The 25,905-nt window shown below is 46.3% G+C and overlaps 1 protein-coding gene across 1 annotated transcript in view; it reads right to left on the bottom strand.

The window, feature by feature from the left end:
• Positions 1-5,780: 5,780 nt before the first annotated feature.
• TACC1 (transforming acidic coiled-coil containing protein 1) overlaps positions 5,781-25,905 on the bottom strand; it is a 61,720-nt gene continuing 41,595 nt past the window's right edge. Inside the window, exons 7-13 of the mRNA XM_083368682.1 lie at positions 25,058-25,198; positions 23,629-23,705; positions 22,258-22,301; positions 14,191-14,351; positions 12,104-12,210; positions 10,726-10,846; positions 5,781-8,857 (exon numbers count right to left, since the gene is read on the bottom strand). Of these exons, the coding sequence (XP_083224808.1) occupies positions 8,789-8,857; positions 10,726-10,846; positions 12,104-12,210; positions 14,191-14,351; positions 22,258-22,301; positions 23,629-23,705; positions 25,058-25,198 (720 nt within the window). The 3' untranslated portion in view covers positions 5,781-8,788. The remainder of the gene's footprint in view (positions 8,858-10,725; positions 10,847-12,103; positions 12,211-14,190; positions 14,352-22,257; positions 22,302-23,628; positions 23,706-25,057; positions 25,199-25,905) is intronic.

The raw sequence follows: 25,905 nt of genomic DNA, 5'->3' as shown, positions 1-25,905 counted from the left end.
AGATCAGGGGTCTTCAAACCTGGCACTTTTATGACTGCTGGACTTCAACTCCCAGAATTCCTCAGCCAGGCCTGAGGAATTCTGGGAGTTGAAGTCCACAAGTCATAAAAGGGCCAGGTTTGAAGACCCTTGGCCTAGATCCTGCCAGTTGGAATTCTTTAACTGATGGGGCCTGCAACATACTTTCCCTGCCTGACCAGCCGAGCTGATGTAATGTGACGAAGATGATTTTTCTATGTTGCCTCTGCTCGCACAATAGCTTGAGTTCATTCGTGCTTATAACAGCAGGCTAGAAAGTGGGAGGCTGGGAGTTCTAGTTTCACATTAGGCATGGGTGACTGTGGGCCAATCACCAGGAGACGGTGAGTTCTAGTCCCGCCTTAGCCAGAAAAGCTGGCTGGATGACTCTGGGCCAGTCATTCTGTCCTAGAATTGTTGTTGCAAGGAAGAACAGAGGGAGAAAGAGTACTAAGTACGTTTCCCACCTTGGAGTTATTTATAAAAATAATAAAAGATGGGATTTAACTTAAAATAAATAAATGTGTACCTCAGCAGGCGGTGCTAGGGCTACTGCTAAGCTTGTAAGCCGCCCTGAGTCTTCGGAGAAGGGCGGGATATAAATGTAATAAAAATAAAAATAAATAAAAAATATAACACTTTCAGTTGTGGCCACAGCAGAGCTGTATTTTAACTTCAAAGAGCCCTGGATCCAGGTCAGGCAGAGTGGAGGAACAAGCCATTGGCATTAGGTAATCTAGGATGTTATGATGCATATTAACACAACGGACATTATTTGATGTGGTGACTTGCGATGTCACTTGCTGCAGTTGCTCATTTTACATGTCACCCCTTCAGGCCGTTTTGGGGGTGGAAATGGGACAACAACAAAAAAGAAAGAGAGAGAAAGGGATGATAGGCAGTAAGGAGGTGGATCCTCAAGAGGCAGGAGTGCAAGACGAGCAAGAGGCAACTCAGCCCAGATACCCTGTAAGAGAAAAAAGAACGAAGACAGCCTCTCCGCAACAGTTCACAGAATACCAATGAAGGAGACTATTTGTAGCTCAGGGTTGAAATGAGCCGGCCATGATATCGCAGGAAGACTGGGAGGGGTTGGTCCAAAGTCCTACGAAGGTTCCCACCACGGCTGAGAGGAACACTGGAGTACTCCTTCCTTCTGCTCTTCCTCTTCCTAGTACTAACACCCATGGTGTTACCTAGTTTGGGTAATGAAACATCTGCAAGAAAACCACCAAGATCGGAGAGCACCGAGGACCCCTCAGTGCACCGACTATATTGTCGAGGCAGATAGTCGAGTCCCCAGTCTGACAAAATTTTGCCTACAGGTGTGAAACAAGGAGGAACTCGGGTTGGAAAAAAAATCACCATGTTGTTCTTGGGAAGACTTTTCTAATTCATCAAAACGGCACCAGACTGATTCAACAACAGCTGATTTTTTATTTATTTTTTAATCTGGGAGCAGGGAAGCTTAAGGTGGATTCCAGCAAGTGTTGAAAATGGTCTCTCTCTTCCCTGGTTGCCTTTGACCAGGTGCCACCAACTGGCACCCCCAAGTAAATAATGCAAACTTCCACCCCTAAACCTCAAGAGTGCTATGATATTTTTCCACTGAAAATTGACTTGAACCTGGTCTCCCCACTCATAATCCTACATTTTAGCCAGCTGTGACGTCAGGGTGCCAGAGAGGGGCTGTCCAAAGTCCTACACAGGCTTCCATGGCTGAGAGGAATGCTAGACTGAACACTTTGACAACTAGGGCTGTGTCAAGTTCCAATGTTTCTAGCAACTGCTGCCTCACATTTTACCAGCTGCACAAGAGCCATGGTGGTGCAGTGGTTAGGATGCAGTACTGCAGGCTAATTCTGCTGACTGACAGCAGTTTGATTCTCACTGGCTCAAGGTTGGCTCGGCCTTCCATCCTTCCGTGGTCGGTAAAACCAGGACCCAGATTGTTGGGGTCAAGAGGCTGACTCTGCAAATCTCTTAAAGAGAGGGCTGTAAAGCACTGTGAAGTGGTATATAAGTCTTCAGTGCCATCTTGACCACGACCCCACAGTATATTTCCATTCACCTCCCTAACTAGTCATCTTTCAAAGCCACAGAAGTCTCGCATCTTGCAAAAGATTGTGAATGCTTGAAGGAAAGCTGTGTCCAGCCTATGGAGTTGGGTAGCATCAGGACCATCTGGCTGCACTTTTGTTTTCCAGGCTGCAGCTCGCACCTTAATATCTTTTAATAAAATGTGCAAATTGGAAAATAACATGTTTTGGGTTTTTTTTAAGAGTAACTGTAGATGGTACCTGGATTATGATGTCCCTTTTGCCTGGGTTTTGCTGCTGAGAAATGAAAGAAAAAACCCTGATGGCATCTCTTTATCCTACAAACAGAGATAGGCTTGGAACCTGACGGCCAAATCTAGTTTCCATATAGGTGCTCCTGCCCTGTGGAATGTGCTTGCATGTTCTTTCTTGGCTAAAGAGAGCCCTCGCACGGTTGTCCAGCTGAATCCCTGGCTGGTCTGTCCCTTTCCCTGAAAAAAGCCCCCAGAGAAGATTCACATCTGCAGCGTTAAACTTGGCTTATGACTGAATTATGAAGGGAGATTATTAACATCTCCAGGGAGAAGCAAACATGACAATTATCAATGTTCTGAATTTAGACGGGCAAAGGGTTTTCCTTGGCGATCTTGGCACAGCATGTGAAGATGTGGTTCTTGACTTAGGTTCACAAGTCCAACATTTCCATTGCTCTGCAAGGCAGCTGTTGAGGGAGGTCTGTCCCATTTTACAATCTTCTTTTGCCACGATTATAAAATGGTCGTTAAGTGAATTTTATTTTCCCCCAATGACTCCTTATCGGAAGCGAGTTGGGAGGGTATCAAATGATCGCATGACTCCAGGGCAGTGCAATTGTCATAATTTTCTGAAGGTTGCCAAGGGCCCAGATTTTGATTAGGGGATCATGGGGATGCTGCAAAGGTCGTGTGAAAAGCGGTCGTAATGCATTTTTTGCAGTCCTGTTGTATGTTCGGTCACTAAATGGATGCTTGTAAGTCAAGGGCCACCTTTTTCTTTTTTTCTGGCTTATAAAGTTTCTTGTTTACCATTTTAGTGGCCAATAAGATAGAATTGTCGAATATGTCTTCTGCCCAAAGGGATTAAATTTCAAGAATCATCAGAGATGGAGACTAATTTTTGTACAGATCTTGTATCATTTGCAGTTCTTAAAACGTATTCCACTTGAAAATTAATCCTTCTATCTTAAATGGAGAATGCAATGCTCTGGTCATTATTTTTATGGTTTAAATGAGGAAGGGGCTTCATTCATCATGCTTGTGATTTGGTGAACAGAAAGGTGATTGGGTTTGTGTAATACCCTAAGTCAGGGGTCCCCAACCCCTGATCTCTGGACCGGCACTGGGCCACGACAGGCTAGCAACCGGGCCACACAAATAAACACAGCCCCATCAGCAACTAAAACCACAAGCCCTCTGATCCACAGAAAAACCTCTCTCTGTGGCACTGGTCCCTGGTGCCCAAAAGGCTGAGGGCCACTGTCCTAAGTCATAAATCATGGTTTAGAAAACATCATGGCCAAATCCATTTTGCATAGTTCAATAGATATGCCCAGGTTTACAAAAGATCTTAACAAAGATGTCTACAGATGGAGACCATTAATAAGAAGCAAGGACCCTTTAGAAATAATCTTCACAGCTCCCACCTTTGAATATTATCAGTAATCTCAGGAGATCTTAACTATAAAATGTACAGAAGATGATCCAGGAATATTTTTGAGCAGAAGAGTTTTGCAAGAAAGAGTGGGGGGAAAATAACTTTAAAAAGCAAGAGTAGAAAGATGTTTCTGCAAGCATTTAACTCAAAAGGGTATCCACATTTCTGCATCTGCCATAAACAGTTGCACATAAAATTGAAGTGCGCATTCAGCCTTGTGGAGAGGTGTACCATGTTTTGTTTCATGTAGATGTTATGCTTTTCCATACAGTTTTAAGTGCGTATATACAGGTATCAAAATCTGTAGATGTCTGTATTAGAAATAAATAACATACAAATTATGTATCATAGCCAAGTGGAAAGAACATTGGTTTTATTCAGGCAGTGGGGAGGATGGGGGAAAAATATATTAATGATCAATTTATCTTATGGGGGTGGGAGGATAACTCTTACAAATATGTACCTTAGAAAAGGGATATTATCATATACTGTATATCAAATAGGTAAAGCTGGCAAGTTATGAATGCCTTCTGTACAAAGGACCTCCCCCCCCCCTCCATAAAAGCTTGCAAGGTGCCTTGGATCAGTCACTAGAGCGCTCTTGGCCAAATAAACCTTTGGCACAGGCAAATGCTCTCAGCGTTTGTACCCAGGCGGATAGCAGTAACTCGCTTCATAACTCCTTTGTGCAAAAGGCGATTGCAAGAAAGAAGAGAGAAAGGAAGAGATGCTTAAGAGCCAGAAAGAAAGAGACCTCATTCATTGTGATCTGGAATTCAAGTGGATCCTCCAACCATAATCAGCTATCAAGAAATAATACAGGAAATTGGACTCTCCCCCCCCCCCCCAAAGCTAGGGTTGATCCTTGATATATGACTGACTCAGTAATGTCACTGAGTCGCGTGTCCTTGTGATACAACCTGCATTGTAGATTTATGGTGGATGGTTTTGGAGAATGTCCTGCCCTGGAATGGGACAATTTGCCTCAGCCAACTCATCACGGCCAACTCACCAAAGGACAACTCGCCACGACCAACTCATCATGGGACAACTCAACAATTCAGTTGAATTATTTGAAATAATTTTAAAAGTTATTTTAATGTTTTGAAATTAATGTAACCCTTGTCCTGCAGTAAGTTGTCCCACGATGAGTTGGCCATGGCGAGCTGTCACAGACCCATCCTGCCTTCCACAAATCCTTTTCCATGTAAAAAACAGATTCTAGCATTGACTTCTGTAATACAAGCAACCTTTCAAAAATGTTGGGCTGCAAAGCCTAGAAGGCTACATAATGCCGAGTCTCAATCCCCAGAGGCATGGAAGAGGCCAAGGTGATGATGTGGAACAGGCCATCAAAACATCTCCCTTTCCCATCTCGAGTTTTGTGTTTCAGGTAGAGATAGCAACCTCTTCTACTAACCCCTTCACCGTGAAGATGATCATAAACCTATAATCTCTCTTGCAAGTTATGAGGCTGCACCTGTGTGCTTTAAGCGGCCAAAGCTCTGTAAAGTGTTTAGACAGCTCAAAAACAAGAACAGGGCAAGGTGTGTGTGTGGTGTGTGTGTGTGACTTCAGTCAATGTGAATGATTATGGAACAAACTGGGTGTTTGCTGCATACAAGCCTGCAGCTTCTTTCTGGCTGAGAACTGATCACGTGGGACACCTACATAGGATGAGCCGCTTGAAACGTGTCGGTGATCTGCAGTGCATCATATCGCTTTTAAGCATGCAATTGTTAAGAGCAGGGCTCTTCTTTCAAATTGTTTTGGAAACATGATAAATTGGCGGAAGCTACGGCTGTAGATGGAGGAGATTTTACAGAGAGAATGAGCAGCCAGTCTGAGTAGCATTTTGCCACACAATGCTATAATGAGGTGCAACAGGTCTACAGACTTCAATCACACACTCACACCCCAGCACTATATAGAACTATATCTCTCATATATATATATATATATATATATATATATATATATATATATATATATATATATATATATATATATATATATAAAATGTACACAGACACACCCATGCGCGCATACACAATTTTCATATCTGAACAAACTATAATAACCATATTATAGTTAATAATACCATTCCTTAGGAATCTTCTTTGCCCACCCTTTAGTGGCATGCTTCAGAGGCACAAAACAAGAGAGCATTTGGCACAGTGTGCATGTGAAGACACACACCTACACAAATCACACCACAGACAAAAGTGCAAACACTGAACACCCAGCCAACAGCTGGAGGATGGTGTTAAACCACGGAGCTCCGGAAGAAGACACAGGATTGCTTGCTTTCAGGTTTCTTATAGTCAAAGGTGGCCAAACTGTGCAGGCAGTTCCCATCATTCCTGCCAGGTTGAGGTTGATGCAACTCCACTGAACCTCTTGAAGGCCACAAGATCTCCATCCCTGAGTCAGCTGAAGGATGCCACTAGTACAGCTGCTAAAGTGACCAACACCTCATCTGTACGACCATTGTTTTATGGGAACTGAAAACAGGTCTCCCCAAATTATAGCAAGACAAGTCTTCCAAATGCTATTCCACGGGGCAGAATCTATTGCCTGATGATGCAACAAAAGTTCCTAGATCCAGATTCAAATCCAATATGCCAAGATCCCAAAAGCACTGGGTCCAAGGAATTTGGCCTGGTATAAACTTTTGACTGTATCTCGGCTCTGTTCGACGATAGCAACCGCATTGGGAAGCAGCAGCACAGTACTTGGACCAATGATGTGTGATAGCAAAATGCAGAGGACGACAATTTTCAGTTGAAAGATAATCTCATGAGACATCAGTATGAGAGAGAAGTTTCAGACATGCTTGAAAGTAGAGTTCCTACTTAGGAATGGCACATCCCCTTCAGAAATAGAGGGGTTTATATTATTGGCCAGATGAGAGATTTCATTCTGTATCTCTGAGGGCTAAAAGCTTCTCACTGGGTCCTCTCTAGATGTGTTGCATCACAATTCCAATTATTTCCAGCCAGCGCTGGCTGGGAATAGTGGATGTTGCCACACAACAGTTCTGGAGAGCAACAGCTTGGCGAAAGTAGCCTAAACCCCTCACAACATGTTTGGAAGTTGCAAGATACAGATATAGACCATTTTGATAGATCTCAGAAATGGAGCTTTTCTCTCCATGGATGGTGGCTTTGGATGGTTCCCTAGTATAGCTTCTCTCCGTGCGTGACTAAGACAACAATCCACAAAATGGGTTGATATCTGAAACTCCCTTTCTACAGCAAGACTTCATGAAAAATCCAGCCCAAGTGGAATAGCCATAGAGGACCTGTGCTATGAATTTCAGCACCTGGTCACCACAAGCTTTGAATCCACAGGCAGAGAAAAATTTCCATCGTTTACTTGATACAGCCAGAGTAGGCGAGAAGCCAACGCCAACATGATACAACAAAATGTTCACACCAGCCATCTCAAATGGCACCTTGTAGATGTGTTGCAATTACGAATCTCAGTTCTGGGACCGGCAGCTCCAAGATCTGGATTGGGGCAACTTGGGGCCTTTATGAATATCAATTCTGAGAGTTCCTTAGTGGATTAATCGCGAGGGTCTGGTGTTTCACCATAAAAGGGGAAAATTTGAAAAGGTCTTGAGCCCGAAGGCAAGAACACTTGGCAGATGACATTTTTGTGGTCATCGTAAAACTTGCCAGAACAATTGCAGTTCCTGGACAGGTATCCATTTTAATGATCTCAGCTACGAGGAGTAGGGAATGTTCTTTGCAAATGATTTTACTTTTTGAAATTATATCAGAAAAAAGGCATGGGAAGGAGCTTTAGTCATCAGAACTTGGAGCAAGGAGGTTTGACGTGTATTTCTTCACTTGCTCGCCGCTGCGTTCCATTCCCTGCTCTTTGTCTGGACAGAGAAAGCTGCTAACACAAGGAATGCTGTGTGTGTGTGTGTGTGTGTGTGTGTGAGAGAGAGAGAGAGAGAGAGAGAGAGAGAGAGGGCTGAGTCTCTGTGTGGGTTTCTGTGTGTTGTATTTAGGGATTTCTAACAGTTGTTCTTCTTCATTTATGTTCACCCTGTGCATGTTCTCTTCAGGTGAATTGTGGACCCCTACCCTCTTGCTGTTGCCTTAAAGTGCACTATGTCAAATCCCAAACCAGCTGGTTGTATCTTTAAGAGACTCGTGGCACCTTATATTAACTTCCCCCATCCCAAGTGCTTTTCAGAGAGGCAGACTCCAACATCCCAAACACCCCAATCTGGCACCGCTATGGCTGGGAGAACTGCTCAACTCGAAATCCTCACATCACGCAGGACTTTGAAGGCTGCCTTTAGGGCTCATGGATTTCTCATGGCCTATATTTTCAAAGCTACGTAGCTCAGGACACCCATGAATCGAGGCGCCTCAAGCTGCGTGGGGGTCAAGACAGGGAGGAGTTCCGTTTCTCCATGGCTGACTGTGATTTGCAAAGATTCCATGCTCCCAGGAATGCAAATCCCTTTTCATTTGGGCATTTTTCCCTCGAGGAACAAAGGCATCTGCCTTGGCTTTGCCCCTTGTGCTTTTAGAGGCAGCTGAAGTCGTATTTCACTTGTCTCCTTGCTGGCATGCAAGCAGGGGAACGTAACTCAATTAAGCTGCCCTTCACACTGGAGTATCTGCAACACTGCTCTCTCCGTGGGTGACTGTCCTTGAGGCACTGATACAGCAGCTTCTGTGGGCCAAAGGCTCAACCAAGTGCAGAAACTCTTCTGTGCAAAGCTATCAACATTGTGTCCCTGCTTCTATCCGTTGGCTTCATGCAGTCAGGAGAGCCTGCAAATGCTGAATAGGCAAAGGAGGTTTTACACAGCAGGAAATGAGTACCGGGCAATCATCAGTTCTCTTGCAGATGGTAGTCCTTTGATAACAGAAGCATGTGCTTTTTCTTGCTGCCGTGAAGGAGGAAAAGATTATTTCTGGAAAGAAAACAAGGCAAGATGCTTGCTGGAAGGGACAGACAGACAACAGGGAGAAACCAAGATGGTGCTCCGGATGATAGACGTTGGGTCCTCAATCGGTCTTTCCTAACTTGGCAATTAGCTCATCACAGATCTTGGTCAGCTCTTCAATTTCCTGGTTCTGCAAAAATAAATGAAAATGGATAAATAAAAGCCCAGAAGTGAAGTACTGATTACCTACAACCTTCTCTGATGATGCAAATTAGAATTATCCCCATAATGCATGACATCCAGTCCAACCCATTCTCCTTGATCTTAGTTCTCCTCCACGTACAAAATGCAACCAGATTGTACATGTCCCACATTTAGCACTATTATACGGGGTGGGAGTGTGCTCAAAGCTCAGAACTAGTTCTGCAACCTGCTTCCTGCCATCACTATTGAATGAGACAGAAAGAAGTAACTTGTAAGATAAAAATCTGTGAAGGTCCAGTCTCCATCTTTGAGAATTGGGGGGAGCGGTAAGGGAGGGGGGGTTGGTATAATTTTCAATTTGTTTCTGGAACTCAGTGTTCAATTTGAATTGACATAGCTGTGCAGATGAGAATAATCTGGTATTTTTAAATTCAAACTTCATTTCTGTTTGATAAAATATTTGATTTAAAGCCTTCATTTGGGTAGACGGTTGTGTGACTTCTGCAGCCTAGTCCAGGGGTAGGCAAGCTTGGCTCTTTTATGACTCGTGGACTTCAACTCCCAGAATTCCTGAGCCAGCATGGGAATTCTGGGAGTTGAAGTCCACGAGTCATAAAAGACCCCTGGCCTAGGCCCATGAATATGATCTTTTAAAATACTCACTTTTCTACAGTTACTAAATTATGCCCCGATGTACATTGACTGCATTTGAAAGACAGGCTGGGTTGCTCTGTACAGTTTGTTCTCAACTTACATCCACAATTGACCCCCCCACACACACACACCAATTTATGTCGCCAAGTGAAACATTTGTGATGTGAGTTTTGCCCCCATTTTATTTATTTATTTATTTATTTATTTAATTTATATACCGCCCTTCTCCCTAGGGACTCAGGGCGGTGAACAGGGCAATACATGACCTTCCTTGCCACAGTTGTTAATGGGAATCACTGCAGTTCTTAAATTAGAAACATGGTTGTTGAGGCAATCTGGCTTCTCCGTTGACTTTGCTTGTCAGAAGTTTGCAAGAGCTGATCACATGATTCTGGGATGCTACAACCGTCATAAGTATGAACCAGTTGCCAAATATCTGAATTTTGATCACGGGACCATTGGGAGGCTGCAACAGCGGCAAGCGTCCAAAAAGGTCACAAATCACTTTTTTTTCAGTGCTGTAACTTTGGATGGTGACTAAATGAACCATTATTAAGTTGAGAACTACCTGTATTTATTCATGTGACACACTAAAACAGGAAGTGTAGACAAAAAAGACACAGCAACCCAGCAGTGACTCAGAAACTAAAGCAGCTCTCATCTAAAGTTTGTGATGAACGCAACTGCATTCCTCCGTAAGTGAGCTACAGGGCAAGAGTTTTTTAAGCTTTAAGTAAATAATGACAACCTGAGCCTCCATGGGTCATTGTTTCAGAGATCTTTCCTTAGATAAATAGAGAAACTGACTGAGCAAGGATGGGCAAAAAAGCAGGAATTCTAATTCTGATTCAGCAGGAGCAACTTTTGATTTCCTGCTGGCTTCCCCATTGAATTTTCTCATGGTAATCCGGCAGGGAGCCCTGGAAATCTTTCGAGCTTTTAATTTGTTTGATGGACACAACAATACACAGGCACCCCACCAGCTAATAACAACAAGAAAAAAAAACTTGAGTGATTCAACCCCTTAGGTGTGTCTTGAGGTGGTATTCAGTCACATCAAGGCTGAACATTCTGAAATACAACGGTCATTGTTTTCACCCAATTCCAGGAGAAACGTAGAGTAAATTTTAGACACATCTTCACCAGCAGGGAAACCAAGTGAAGTTTAGAAAGAGATGGTAGGAGATGCTGGAGAATCACCTTCTGCTGGAGGGTCCTTTCAAGAGACTCGACCCTCATTTGTTCTTTGCGAAGTCCGGCGTGGAGAGCTGCACTCTCAGCTTTGGCCTTAGTACGCACCTGGGCAATCTCTTCATTGGCTCTGGAATAAAGGGGAGGGGCCACAGGAATAAAAAAAGAGGAAGAGGGAGAGAGAGGATGGGTGTGAAAAGAAAAATTCTGTAATTTGTTGAATAAAGCAGTCTCTTCTTACTCAACTGCTTTGAAACTCATCAAATTTGGTACTCAGTGCATTGTGACATGAAAATTTTCTCCCAGTACTCATTGTTTGTTTTGTGAACATGTTGGTGTTGGTTACCTTGTGACTCACTACATCATTCCTTATCAGAATAATTTGTTTGGTACTCATCATTTTTGGTACTCATCCTGCCTCCAAGAACCAATTAACGACATGTACCAAGGTACCACTGTACAGGTAATCTTCTTTGGCAAACTTTTGAAGTTACAACGGTGTTGAAAATAACTGACTTACAACTTGTCCTTGTACTCATGACTGTTGCACAAGCATTTTCACAGTCAAGTGACCAAAATTTCGGCACTTGGCAATCAGCATGGACTTACAACAACTGCAGCATCCTGGGGTCACATAATCAACATTTAGGACCTTCCTGGCTGGCTCCTGACAAGTAAGTCAATGGGGGAAAGTCAGGTTCATTTAACGAACGCAGCACAAAAGGTTGTAAAATTGGGTGTGACTCCTTTAAGGATGACATTACTTAGCCACAGAAGTTCTGGCCTCAGTTGTGATCATAAGACAAGGATTACTTGTATCCCATTCTCAGTTCACATGTAAGAACAAACCACTGGCCTTTTCTTCTTTTGCGTCATGTGAGAGGAACAGTTGTGTTGTGTTGAGTAGGAAAGCATCCAAGCCTGAAACTTCCCCAGCTCCTTTTTTTTTGTATGAGGCATTCTGTTATAGGTAGTCTTCAACTTACGACCACAAATTTCTGTTGCAAAGTGAGACAGTTCAGTGAGTTTTGCCCCCTTTGACGACCTTTCTTGCTGTAGTTGTTAAGTGAATCACTTCAGTTGCTAAGTTAGTAACCTGGTTGTTAAGTGAATCAGGCTTCCCCATTGACTTTGCTTGCCAAAAGGGGAATCACATGACCCTCTGGGACACTGCAACTGTCATAGATATGAGCCAGTAGCCAAGCATTCAAATTGTGAGCACATGATCGCAGGGATGCTGCAGTGATCGTAAATGAGGAAAACAGTCATAAGTCCTTTTTTTCCAGCGCTGTTGCAACTTTGAATGGTCACTAAGCAAACCATTGTAAGTCGAGGACTACCTGTATGGATTGGCACGAAGCAGGGAAAGTGCCATTATTGGCCTTACTTGTCTAACTTCTCCTCTGCGTGGATTTTCAAGGCCTGGTAGCGCTGCTCCTCTTGCTTGACGCGATTGAGATAATCCTGAGCGCACTTCTTCAAAGCCTCTTCATTCTAGAAGAAAAAGGAAAGCTCGGCTTGGCTAGGAACCATCACTCAGAAACCACAATGCTTCGATTCACCCACTGCAAAAAGCCCAACAAGTTACATTTTGGAGTTGGGGCAGAATTCCAGCCTGCCTCTCGCAAATTCTAATTGAGGACCCTTAACCAACGATTCAGGAAAGAGAACATGGGATCTTATAGAGAGAGAGATGTTTCCTTCCAGACCTATAGCCATTCTTCCTTAAGGTTGGAGGGACATTAGAAGTCCTTGCTATATCAACCAGGTGATGGGCAATGAGAAGCAACAAAACTTTTATCTGTTAGAAGAGTCAATATGAGATAAGATAGAACAGATAGGCTCAGTTCACACATGAATCCATGAGTTACCAAAATGTGGTCCCAATGAATAAACCAAGTTGGTTTCATCCACAGAATGTGTTATTCCAAAATAAATCACACCGTTGCTTATTCCAGGTAGTAACAGTGTGATTTATTTTGGAATAACACATTCTGTGGATGAAACCAACTTGGTTTATTCTTCGTTGCTTATTCCAGGTAGCAACGGTGTGATTGTTGGGGGCAATTAAGCTGACTTTGTAATAATGCCGCTTGGGGTGTGTGTGAAAGCCCTAATAAGCAGGCATATACATAGAATGAAGGCTACTGTTAAGCTTGTAAGCCGCTTTGAGTCTTCGGAGAAGGGCGGGATATAAATGGAATTTAAAAAAAAAATCTGTTCTATCTTATCTCATACTGATTCTCCTATAAGGTAGAAATTCTGCGGTTGAGTTGCTTCTCATTGCCCATCACCTGGTTGATAAAGCAGAAGACGTAACCAAGCAAAACCAAAGTTTTAGGACCAAGCCACAATTCCTCTTCAGCAAGTGCAGTGGTTAGAATGCAGTATTGCATGCTAACTCTGCCAACAGCCAGGAGTTCGCTCCTGACTGGCTCAAGGTTGACTCAACCTTCCATGAGGTAAAATGAGGACCCAGAGGGCAATATGCTGACTCTGTAAACTGCTTAGAGTGTGCTGTAAAGCTCTATGAAGCAGTATATAAGTCTAGGTGCTGTTGCTATCAAGAGGATGGAAGCAACTTGAAAACTCTAGAGAACAGCATTTATATGGGCAGCCTCCAGAAGACATACAGGGCCAGGATAAAACAGAAAGAAGACTGGTACAAAACCCATATTTAATCTCCTGCAATTAAAATATAGTTCAAATTCAATTAAATTCATCAACAGTACCTAACATGAGTACTCCCCATGTGTTGTGATTCGGTGTCAGCCTGTGATACCGGCAGCTGAGTCTGATGATTCTGAAGAGGAGGAGGAGGAGGGGTTTGGAGAGCCTTTGGTATCAGAGGGAGGCTCTGATGCACTGCAGGACTCTCAGCCTGGCCCCTCCTGTCATGCTCCTCCTCAGACTCAGCTGTGTGAGCACGAGGTATTGGACATAGATGATTCACAGCTGGATCTATTCAGGGACGCTAGGAGCCGGAGGCAATCCAGCAGAGCAGAACAGAGGAACGCAAGGAGGCAACTCGGTGAGAGGAGGAGAAAGCAATGAGAAGCCATGCCTTGGGACTGCTGATAAAAGGGGAAGGTGTGGGAGGTGCTGGTTGCTGAAGGCAACCGTTTGAAGATCTTCTGCTAGAGTCCTGGTCTGTTGTTCCTGTTTAACTCTTGTTTGAACTTTTGGTTTAACTCTTGTTTGAACTTTTGATTTCTTTGTAAATAAATTTGGTTGGGTTTTTCCAGCCTGTTGACTATAAAAAGGGGTTGTCCCTGACATTCAAACAGGGCCGGTCGTAGGCTGGAACAGAACACCATGTTTCGGTCACATCAAAAACAATATTTTGGCTGGGGGTGTAGATTTCCAGTGTTGCAACCAATACACTGGGAGCCCTTAAATTGTGCATCCCTGGCCTTCAGTGAAGGAAAGCCCATAGAGAAAAAAAAGAGAGAATTTTCCAAATAAAGAAAGGACCTTCTTGAAACCTTCCAGGATTCCCTTCAGATTCTCATATCTCCTGAATAGGTCGGACAGAGATCTCTCCACCGAATTCAGGTCAGACAAGGCTTGTTCCTTCTCCATTGTCAGCTGCTGGAGACCCTTCTGGGATGCCATGTTAGTTCTCTGCTCGTCCTCTGTGAAATCAAAGGCAAAAGGGAATGATAGCGCTGCTTCTACAGGCCTTTAGCTAAGAGACATCAAGTAGACCAGAAAAGAACAATCAGCTTCAGGAGGCGCTTTCCTTTATTTATTTATTTATTTATTTAATTTATATACCGCCCTTCTCTCAAGAGACTCAGGGCGGTTAACAGGGCAATACGTAAAAGACAGATACAAAAGTTAAAATTATTAAAACATGATTAAACAATGCCCATAGTACAAATTTAAAATTAAAGTCATAATAACAAACCCACCCCATCCCATCAGGCCAGGCCCGCTTCCTTAAAGAGATGGGTTTTAAGGTCGCGCCGGAAGGAGCGGAGGTCGGGCGCCATCCGGAGCTCTACCGGAAGATGGTTCCATAAGTCCGGTGCACCCACAGAGAACGCTCTCCCCCTGGGGGCCACCAGTCGGCATTCTTTGACCGGCGGCACCCTGAGGAGGCCCTCTCTGTGGGAGCGTACTGGGCGGAGGGAAGTTGACGCCGGCTGCAGGTGCTCCCCAAGGTATTCTGGACCCATGCCATGGAGGGCTTTGTAGGTCATTACCAACTTTATGGGTTGCAGGGAACGTTATGCCACTAGAGTGAGCGGAATCAATGTTTTTAGATGTATTTTCCTATTGAAAATCTAAGGAAAATCTAGGAATCTAAGATGGCGGCGCCTGGAATGGCTGCGGCTGCATTGGCTCTTGAAGGCGAATAGTTTTGGGAGGGATAGTAAGGGCTATAGGCCACATGATCAGGAAGATTTTAATGTGTTTGAGCAACATGGTGGAACTAAGGTAATGTTGTGACTCAGGGCCAGCCTGTGGGCCCGACAGCCGGGTCCGATGTATCGGAGGACTCAGATGTGGGGGAGGAGGGAAACGAACCGGCTGATGATGATTTGGAGACTTTGCAGAGTCCTCAGCCGGGAACCTCTTCTCAGCTGTGTGAGCCCGAGAGTGCGGAGGATGATGACCCACAGCTGGCCCTGTTCAAGGACGCCCGACGCAGGAGGCAGACGAGCAGGGACAAACAAAGGAAGGCTATGGGACTCCTCGGGAGGAGGCACAGGGAGACCACGCCCTGAGCTCTCTATAAAAGAAGTGTTTGGGGAGGGGCTAGTTGCTGAAAGCAACTTTTTCTTTGAGAAGTCAAGCTCTTGTATTTTTGTAACAGTGTAATTAAAACTTGGCAGAAGCCTTTTGATCTTGGACGCTTTCCAGACTCTTCCTTTGATTAGGGGTGCGAGAAGAGGGCTGGTTTAGAACAGTTTGCTTTCAGCCACCCACCCCTTAATACTACGATGGAGCAGCTTCTTGCCGAGAATGTCCAGCTCAACCAGCAACTCACCTTGCTGGCCACTCAGGTGGCACAACTGCAGGCTCAGGTACATGCTGCCCCCCCACCCAGGAGGAAATGTCAGATAGCTATGCCGGATAAATTCGCTGGTAATCCAGAACTGTTTCCTGCCTTCCTGGGACAATGCCAGCTTTATATCAGCGTGAAAGCAGCTGATTTCCCCACTGACCGAGATAAGGTGGGATTCGTGTTGAGCCTTCTGTCGGGAGATGCAGCTCGTTGGGGCACGCCTCTGTTGGCACAGCCTAGCCCTTTGTTGGATAACTTTGGGGGGTTTTGTGACCATATGCGTCTCATGTACGAGGACCCGATTAAGGCACAGACGGCCACCCGACGCCTGAAAGCTTTGAGGCAGGGTCAGCGCCCTCTACAGGCCTATATCAGCGATTTCCGGCTGCTTAGCCAGGATTCCGCCTGGAATGAGGCTGCGCTCGTGGATGCCTTTCAGGATGGCTTGTCAGAGGAGATGTTGGATGAGCTGGCCCGCGTGGACATTCCCTCAGACCTGAATGGGCTGATCCATCTTTGTCTGCGGATCGATGCCCGGCTGCAGCAGCGTAAGAGTCGCCGTGCCACCCCACAGACCCCTGCCGCCCCTGTTGTGCGTGAGCCCCCGGTCCAGAGGGAGGAGCCAATGGAGCTGGGTGCCGCCAGGTCCCGTCTATCGGTGACGGAAATGGACAGACGACGATCGGAGGGGTTGTGTTTTTACTGTGGGGACCCTGGACATTTGGCTGCTTCTTGCCCGAAGAAGCGTCAGCGGGCGTCAGTGACCAAGCCTGCCCTGAGAAAGTCCCCTGCTTTGTTATCGGGAAACGGCCCGAGCCCGATCTAGACGGTGTGAAAGATCGGGCGACCCACAACATCCACTCCGAGCGACGCCGTTCCAATGGTGCCTGTGAACCTCCACGGCATTTGATTTTGGAGGCACGTCTGATCCTCCCTGGCAAGTCAGAGGGGATTCCAGTCCATGCCTTAATTGACTCTGGGGCTACCACTAACTTTATGGATTCGGCCTTTGTGGCCAAATGGGCTGTTCCCCAGTGTCCAGTGGATCCGCCCATGCTTGTGGAGACCATCGATGGTCGAGTGCTCCTGTCCGGGCCTATCACGGCCGCCACGCAACCCGTGTGTATGGCCATCAGTACCCATGTGGAGGCCATTCAGTTCTACGTCACTTCGGATCTGCACTTCCCCGTGGTCTTGGGACTGGCGTGGCTCCGGGCGCATGATCCACAGATCTATTGGTCTCAGAACTTGGTCACCTTCCCAAGTTTGCAGTGCGTGGACCACACCCGCCATATCTGTGCCGGCCAGGTGGAGGGTTCCTCAGGGGTTTCCTTGCCTCCCGAACTGTCCGACTTTGCTGACGTGTTCAGCGAGTCAGAGGCGGACCAATTACCCCCGCACAGGCCCTACGACTGCTCCATTGACCTAGTCCCTGATGCGCCTCTCCCAGTGGGGCGTTTGTACTCCATGTCGGAGCCCGAGTTGGCTGCATTGCGGGACTTCCTGACGAAGAACTTGGCTCGTGGTTTCATCCGGCCCTCGTCCTCGCCAGTGTCTGCGCCCGTGCTCTTCGTCAAAAAGAAGTCGGGCGAGTTACGGCTTTGCTGTGACTACCGGAAACTCAACGCTATCACGGTGCGTAACCGCTACCCGCTGCCCCTCATCCCCGAGCTCTTGGACCGACTCCGGGAGGCTAAGATCTTCACGAAACTGGACCTGCGTGGAGCTTACAACCTCGTCAGGGTTCGGCCGGGTGATGAGTGGAAGACGGCGTTTGGTACTCGCTATGGACATTTCGAGTACACGGTGATGCCGTTTGGCCTGACCAACGCCCCCGCTGTGTTTCAGCATTTTATGAATGACGTCTTTCGGGATCTGTTGGACCAGTTTGTTGTGATTTACCTGGACGACATCCTGATTTACTCCCCGTCGCGTGAAGCGCATCATCAGCATCTCCGTCAGGTCCTGCAGCGCCTCCGGAATCATCGGCTGTTTGCCAAGTTGGAGAAGTGCCAGTTCTACCAGGTGACCATTGATTTCTTGGGTCACCGCATTTCTCCTGAGGGCATCGCCATGGAACCGAGTAAAGTTGAGTCATTGCAGAGTTGGCAACCCCCGCGTCGCGTGAAGGATATTCAGCGACTTCTTGGATTTGCCAACTACTATCGGACATTCATCCCTGGCTTTGCTGCCTTGACAGCCCCCCTCACCCGGCTCCTGCAGAAGAAGACTCGGTTCCAGTGGAACGCCCCCGAACAACAGGCGTTCCAAGCTCTGAAGGACGCCTTCATGAAGGAGCCCATCTTGAAGCATCCTGACCCGCAACGGCCATTTGTCGTGGAGGCGGACGCCTCCGACATTGCCATTGGGGCCGTGTTACTTCAGGCAGCGACGCCCAACGGTACCCTTTTCCCTTGCGCGTATCACTCACGGAAATTGAATCCCTCGGAGCGCAACTATACCATCTGGGAGAAGGAGCTGCTGGCCATCAAGGCGGCGTTCGAGGCTTGGAGGCATCATCTGGAGGGGGCGCGGCATCAAATCGAGGTCCGGACGGACCACAAGAATCTGGAAAGCCTGCAGACCGCTCGGAATTTGAACCAACGCCAGATCCGGTGGTCCCTCTTCTTTGCGAGGTTTGACTTCCGGGTGCGGTACATACCAAGCGGGCACAACCAGAGAGCGGATGCTCTGTCCAGGAAGCCCGAGTACACCCGAGTGGAAGACAAGCTTCCGCCCAGGACCGTGATCCCCGTCGAGTCTTTTGCTGCGGTGCGGGAGCCGGTGGATATACGGGCTCGGATCCGGGAGGCGCAGCAGCAGGAGGCGTGGGTGGCTCAGCGGAAGGAAGAGGTGGGGCCAGATTCGCCTTGGTCGGTCACGGATGGACTCCTGTATTATCGTGACCGGCTCTATGTTCCAGGAGGGCCACTCAGGGGACTCGTCCTCAGCCAATGTCATGATAACCCGGCTGCGGGGCATTTTGGCCTGTTCAAGACTCTGAACCTGGTCTCCCGTACATTCTGGTGGCCCCGAGTCCGACACGATGTCCAGTCTTATGTCACCTCCTGCGTCCCATGCAGGCAGGCCAAGTCAGCGACAGGGGCCCCGCCTGGTTTACTGCAGCCTTTGCCAACGCCCAAGAGACCCTGGGGGGCTGTGTCCATGGACTTTCTGACGGATCTACCCCCATCCTCCGGCTTCACGACAGTGTTTGTGGTGGTGGACATGTTGACCAAGATGGCGCACTTCATCCCCTGTCGCGGCTTACCGTCAGCTCGCGCCACTAGTCGCATGTTCATCCAACAGGTGTTCCGGCTGCACGGCCTTCCCGATAGAGTCGTCTCCGATAGGGGGGCCCAGTTTACAGCCCGCTTCTGGCAGGAGTTGATGCGGGCGTTGGACATTAAGGTTTGCCTCTCGTCCGCGCATCATCCTCAGACCGACGGGGGTACCGAGAAGGTCATCGGCATTTTGGAGCAGTATCTGCGCTGCTACGTTAACCTGCAGCAGGACAATTGGGTGGACTATTTGGCCATAGCCGAGTTTGCCTTTAACAACTCGCAGCACACCTCCACGCAGATGACACCGTTCTTGGCCAATGTGGGTTATCACCCTCGGTTTTTCCCCCTTTCTCCCGTGGACTCACCGGAGCCGGCAGCGAACGAATTCATGGCGGAGTTACAGGCGATCCATCGGTTGGTGCGACGGCAGCTGGAGAAGGCCAAGGCCGACTACAAGAGGTTCGCCGATCGGTCGAGAAGGGATACGCCTCCATTATCGGTGGGGGATCGGGTCTGGCTGTCCACCAGGAACCTACCATCCACTCGGCCGGCGAGGAAGCTGGACCACCGTTACCTTGGACCGTTCCCAGTCGAGGCCGTCATCAACCCGGTCGCCTATCGTTTAACTCTGCCACGTTCCCTGCGCGTGCACCCCGTCTTCCATCGGTCCTTGTTGGTCCCCGAACAACCGGCTTGTCCACTTCGCCAAGCGGAACCTCCCCCATCAGGACCTCGTGATGGCGACAGCACCCCCGAGTACGAGGTCGCCAGCATCAGGGATTCCCGCTGGCTGAAAGGTCGCTTCCAGTACCTGATCGAGTGGAAAGGGTACGGGCCGGAGGACTTCACATGGGAAGACGCGACCGCCGTTCATGCCCCTGCGTTGGTGACTGCTTTTCACGAACAGTTCCCATCCCGACCGCATCCGGATCGGCAGACCCGGGGGAAGGGCCCTGCGGTGCGGGATAGTGTTGTGACTCAGGGCCAGCCTGTGGGCCCGACAGCCGGGTCCGATGTATCGGAGGACTCAGATGTGGGGGAGGAGGGAAACGAACCGGCTGATGATGATTTGGAGACTTTGCAGAGTCCTCAGCCGGGAACCTCTTCTCAGCTGTGTGAGCCCGAGAGTGCGGAGGATGATGACCCACAGCTGGCCCTGTTCAAGGACGCCCGACGCAGGAGGCAGACGAGCAGGGACAAACAAAGGAAGGCTATGGGACTCCTCGGGAGGAGGCACAGGGAGACCATGCCCTGAGCTCTCTATAAAAGAAGTGTTTGGGGAGGGGCTAGTTGCTGAAAGCAACTTTTTCTTTGAGAAGTCAAGCTCTTGTATTTTTGTAACAGTGTAATTAAAACTTGGCAGAAGCCTTTTGATCTTGGACGCTTTCCAGACTCTTCCTTTGATTAGGGGTGCGAGAAGAGGGCTGGTTTAGAACAGGTAACATACGACATACGACCGACAATCTTTGCTGGCCTGGCGAGTTTCTAGTTGTTTTGGAACTGTTGGTGAGACTGTTAAAAGTCGTTGGCGCTGTTTGAATTTGAATTTGAATTTGACCCTTTGAGAGCTGTATGCAACGAAATTTCATTTTGATGTATGCCGATTGGTGTACATTCAAAGTGACAATAAAGTTATCATCATTATCGAGAGCTTTTTTAAGAGGCAAAGTATCTGTTTAAAGCTAGCCTTCCAAACGTGGGTATTCTCCAGATGTGTGGACTTCAGCGACCCGTTTCTATATCTACTTGGCCACTGTTGCGAATTCTGGAAGGGGAAATCCACCACATCTGGTGGCTATGCTGGCAAAGAGAAGGATTTTACCCATCAAACCACCCTAAAAAAAACCCTCCCCCCTTTTTACAACCCTCTAATCCAGAGGTCCCCAACCTTTAGGGCACCAGGGCCCGGTTCCATGGAGAGAGGTTTTTCCGTGGACCGAAGGGGGCGTGGGTTTGTTTGCTGCCTGCATCTCGCGGATAGGACTTGGCTTGTTTGTGTGGACCGGTTGCTGGCATGCTGCAGCCCAGTACTGGTCCATGGACCGGGGGTTGGGGACCCCTGCTCCAATCCCTTAATTCAAGGTAGATCAAGGGAGTGGGTGGAGCTGAGTGTTTACTGACCCGGTGCTCTTCCTGACACCATGTGGAGTTTGCAGCACATATTTTTTCCTTTGTGCCCTAAGAGAAAAATATCTGGCACTAGCTAGAACTGAACTCTCGACTTTCCAAGTGGGAGTCAAACATCTTCAATACCAGGCCACCATGATGCTCAACCGATCAATCCACCCTCAAAACAGGGGAAAAGAGAAATCAGCTTGCTTGTTCAAAGAAATTCAGATTCTAAGGAATGCAGTTGGTGCCTCCAGCCTTTGCAAGAATTAAGTAGCGGTTTTGTCCATTAACACAAACACACACAAACATATCCCAGGGAGAAAAGGATACAAAATATTCAGCCCCATCCATTCAGAGGAGGTGCAAAGGGGATGCTGGAGGCATAGGCTGCTGATCCACAAGCTAGGAATTTCTTTCACTTCAATTCCACAATCTGAGTGGAACATATAAAGAGTGGCGGATAAAGATAAGTTTTAACCGAGTTCCAAACTACAGGATCTCCTTGGACTCTATGTTTAGTACTTCACCTGTGTTACAAGTAAGAGATTGACAGAGCAGAGGATATGTCTTCTGTTGCAAATATGAGCAAGCCAAGTACTGAAAAGCTAGTAATATGCAGTCTGAGTCATGCGCAAGTCATAGGCAAGGTTCTTAAATTATACCTAAAGGGGGGAAAAAGCCCTCTATCTTTGATTGGTGCAGATTGTGTTTCTCCACCCCATCATTTCCTACTCTTAGCTCTGTCTCCTATTTGTAGTCCACTTACAGAATCTACTTACAAGCAAGGCATCACAAGTATAAACAGTCTCTCTCCATTTTCTGCACATTATGAAAATTAGAGAAGAAACTTTACAACAGGGGTGTCAAACTCACAACGTTGTGTGATGTGTCACAACGTATCGTGACTTTTTTTTGCCATTGCTGGTAATGGGATAGGAGCAGTTTCGCCATGATGCACGCATCCAGCCTGCGGGCTGGCAGTTTGACATCTCTGCTCTGCAAGCACAAGAAGACGCTCTAAAACAATTATTGGGCTGAAAGTTTGCAGGCATGAACCTGATCATGCTGGCCTCCTTATTTGTTCCTTCCACTAATTTTCAGGTGAATGTCTGGCATTTGGCAGTTGCTTACCTATCATCTGTGCAATTGTCTTCTCATATTCAGCCACAATCTTCCTAAAGAGGAAACAGAAGTAAAGATATGTGTAATGGAAATGTCATTAATTTTCTCTTCCTCCTATAAAACCCGAATGCATTGGACATGCTGTTCTTTCCAGCAATTTCCCCCCCCCAGTATATTCCTACTTAAGCAAGTTACTTCACCCTGGTGCTAGATGACTGGACATGCCAGTTCAGAATACTAGATGTTTTGACCAAGCATATCTGGAAAGCCACCAGATTGGAGAAGGAATGTCAAACATCACTTTTTGGTGTCTTTTCCTTGCAAATAGCTTCCATAATCAAATGTATGTAAAGGTACTTAAGGATTATTAAAAGGGCACCTGCTTCACTATCAATTGGTTTGGTTTTCAAATCAAGATGTCAAAGCAGGCTGGAATATCTGGTGGATTTGATTCACTTATTTGTCTAATTTTGTACCACTTCCTTCCAAAAGAAAAGTGCATGCTTCTTCAGTTTGCTCCTTGTAGGAATCTTGTGAGGGAGGCCACACTGACCGCCCAGGCTCTCCCAATAAAATTTGGTCTCCCTATCTTCTCTCTTAGTGGCCAATCCAGGATTTTCAAAAGTTATGCTTGGAGGTTAGACTAAGAGCTCCCCAGTTAGTTCTGTGACTGAGCAACTTCAAAATCTATCCCAGCCTTCCTCAATCTGACAAGGTATCCAAATATGGTGGGTTTTTAGTTCCCATCATCCTTCAGAATGCTCCATTTTCACTACCCCAATCAACACTCAGATTGAAGATCTTCAGCTGAAGATCTTACTCCTTGCTTCACTGTCTTTATATTTATCCATGCAGAAAACAGCCTCAATGTCTTGAATTCATAGTATGTTATCCTGAAGAGTCAGTATTTTTGTTCTCAGATTATAAGAACCAGTCAAAGCCATGGCAGCCTTTAAATTGTGGTTAAGGTAACTGATTGCAATCGTAGGAGATGACCAGGCTGAGCCCGAGAACGGGGTCAAACGTATCATACGTTTGGTGTCTCTTTGCTCCCATAGAGACCAAAGTCCATCTCCTTCCTTGAAGTCCGTTGACTCTTATCTGGCGGCAATTCACCTTGACAGTTAGTAGTTCAGATTCTTGTGTATACGTAGCATGTAATAAACTTGTAGTACTTTTGAACTTGGTCCTAGCTCCTGAATTCTAGCACCTGAAAACAATTGACTATATTGCAAATTCCTTAATATGATGAATAGTCTCTATTAACTCGGTCAATAAATGAGTCTTCCAATCTATACGAGGTTTCCATAATGATCTATGGCCGCACACTTGTAAACAATGTGAAACTGGATGGAATTAGCATGGTTGAGTTCTTTTTACCTCATTTCCAAAACTTCCTGTCGACTTCCTTCATATTTCCTCTTCCATTCATTGGCTTCAATTTCCTTAGAGATAATCTAAGAACATGAATACAAAATGCAGCTATTAGTTTTGAGAAGGCAGCCCTCTCGCCTCTGAAAGAAATGTGGCGAAGCAATCGGGGGGAGGAGGAGATACCACATTATGCTGCAGTGATGCATAGTGGTAGTTCAGCTCTGTCACCTGCAAATACATCTGTGGATTCTGTCTGATGTTTAGTTGGACATAAAGAGATTCATTCTTTGCTAAAATGCCGGACTACCCATTTTTATCTTTCCAGAAGATCTAGATATGATGTATTGTAAGTAATGGGTAGACCTGCTTAGGGAAGGTCTGCCAGATGATGAGATGTTCCTTCTGGTTACAAGAAGACTTTTCTTAATTAAAAGTATCAGCGCACTATAAGTCATCCCAGCTAAAACTAGAAGGTAACTGATAGGCCCAGGCTCCATTATTATCAAACTGCTAATAGTTTTCATATCTTTGGCTAATTTTGACATCAGCCTTCAGTCCTCAAGGATAGAACTGAATTTTGGTCCCAGTTCTAAGGAGGACTTCTCCCCAAATAAAGAAACAGGCAGATAGAAAATCCTAATTCTATAGGGCAAGGTAGGGCAGGAAGTCAAGTTTCTAGAATATTTGTAAGAAGTATGATCTCCCCCAATCCTACAGAATTCTGACAATATTCCAAAAATATTTGTCAGCTCAACAATTCAAAAACTATGGATGACTTGCTAATCTAAAGAGATTCTGTTCTGAGCCATATATACCCCAATTCCAGTCCTAGGGCTGCATGCAATTCTCTCCCGCCTTTGATACTGTAGGAGAAGGAATAGCAGAGACAGAGTGAGGTCAAGAGAGGAATCATCCTAGAATCATTGCATTCCCACAAGCGATCCAGGTCCAGCACTGATTTAGTGGTGACAGTTGACTAGATTCTTATGTATAAGCATGAGCAATAAATCAGCTTAACCGGAACTCAATATGTGGTCCCGATTCTTCACGCCTGAGAGATACCCTTCAAAAAGCTGAGGCATTAAAGTCACCAGGAATAATTAAGAGTATTTAGTGAGCTGGTTGAAATTGATTAGGTTAAACCCATCTCCATTGTTGTCCCAACCTGCAATTAAAGGCCACCTGTGATTCTATGGGCAGTGAAGCAAAGCAAGGATGCTGTCCATTCATAGATGCAACCCAGTACGTGTGAGATAACCTTCAAAAAAGCCGTGTTAGTCTCTGAAAAATGCAAGAGTTTTTCCTTTTTTAAAAGGGGGCACTTTGCTTGTCCCAATGCCTGTTGATCAAGCACGTCTTGAAAACTTGGCACAATCGCACAGAAGAACCCCCATATTGCTAACATCCAGACCACATCCCATCATCAGCCTGTTACCTCTTCTCTGATCAGGGTCAGAACTGCTGTCTTGTCAGATTCACTGAGGCAAATGGCATCCAGGGGGCTTTCAGCCCCTCCTCTCGTGCTGGCTGGTGTACTTCCAGGAGCCTTTTCCATTGGACATAGTTCAGGATTACTCTGTGAGAAGAAAGACTGAATCACAATAGAACACAACCAGCCCTTAGATAAGAGTTCTACCCAGTTTCTCCTGCCAGACCATCTGTTAAACAGACCTACAAAACCCAAGAAACTTCCTGTCATAGTGTTTTACTGTAGAGGAAAGACATCTAGTCACTGTCTTATTGATAATGCAATCACTGCTCAAATTCTTGTGGCTTTTTCTCCCACCTGAGATATGCAATGGGTTAGAAGGCCTTTTCTTTTGTGTGTGAGAGACATGATTGCTACCTGTCTCCTCTTTTGATAACAGACAGAGTTACTATCATGTTGTTTTGTGACTCAGGTTCTGCCTGAATTGGTGATGCCCAAACCAAGAGTCCAAACAACAACCTTGAATTCTGGAGTTGGGTTGGTCCAAATTTGCCATTAGGACACCTCTAGCACTCAACATTGATCTATCTGTTGGGGTTTTGAAGATGCAAAATGCTATGAAGGTATAGGGATGCTTTTGTAGGAGATGACCGTGCTTGATCCCACTTTTGGGCTCAGCCTGGTCATCTCCTCCAGCTATTTGGATTTTTTTTTATCCTATTTATATCCCGCCCTTCTCCGAAGACTCAGGGCGGCTTACAATTTAAAGCACAAATCAATGTGCTTAGCAATAGCCTTCATTCTATGTATATGCCTGCTTATTAGGGCTTTTGGGCCCCCCCAAGCGGCATTTT

The sequence above is a fragment of the Vipera ursinii genome (genome assembly GCF_947247035.1).
Source record: "Vipera ursinii genome assembly, chromosome: 8".
NCBI classification, from domain to species: domain Eukaryota; kingdom Metazoa; phylum Chordata; class Lepidosauria; order Squamata; family Viperidae; genus Vipera; species Vipera ursinii.
The sequence above is the reverse complement of the archived record's forward strand: the minus strand, read 5'-3'. Positions and strand labels throughout refer to the sequence as shown.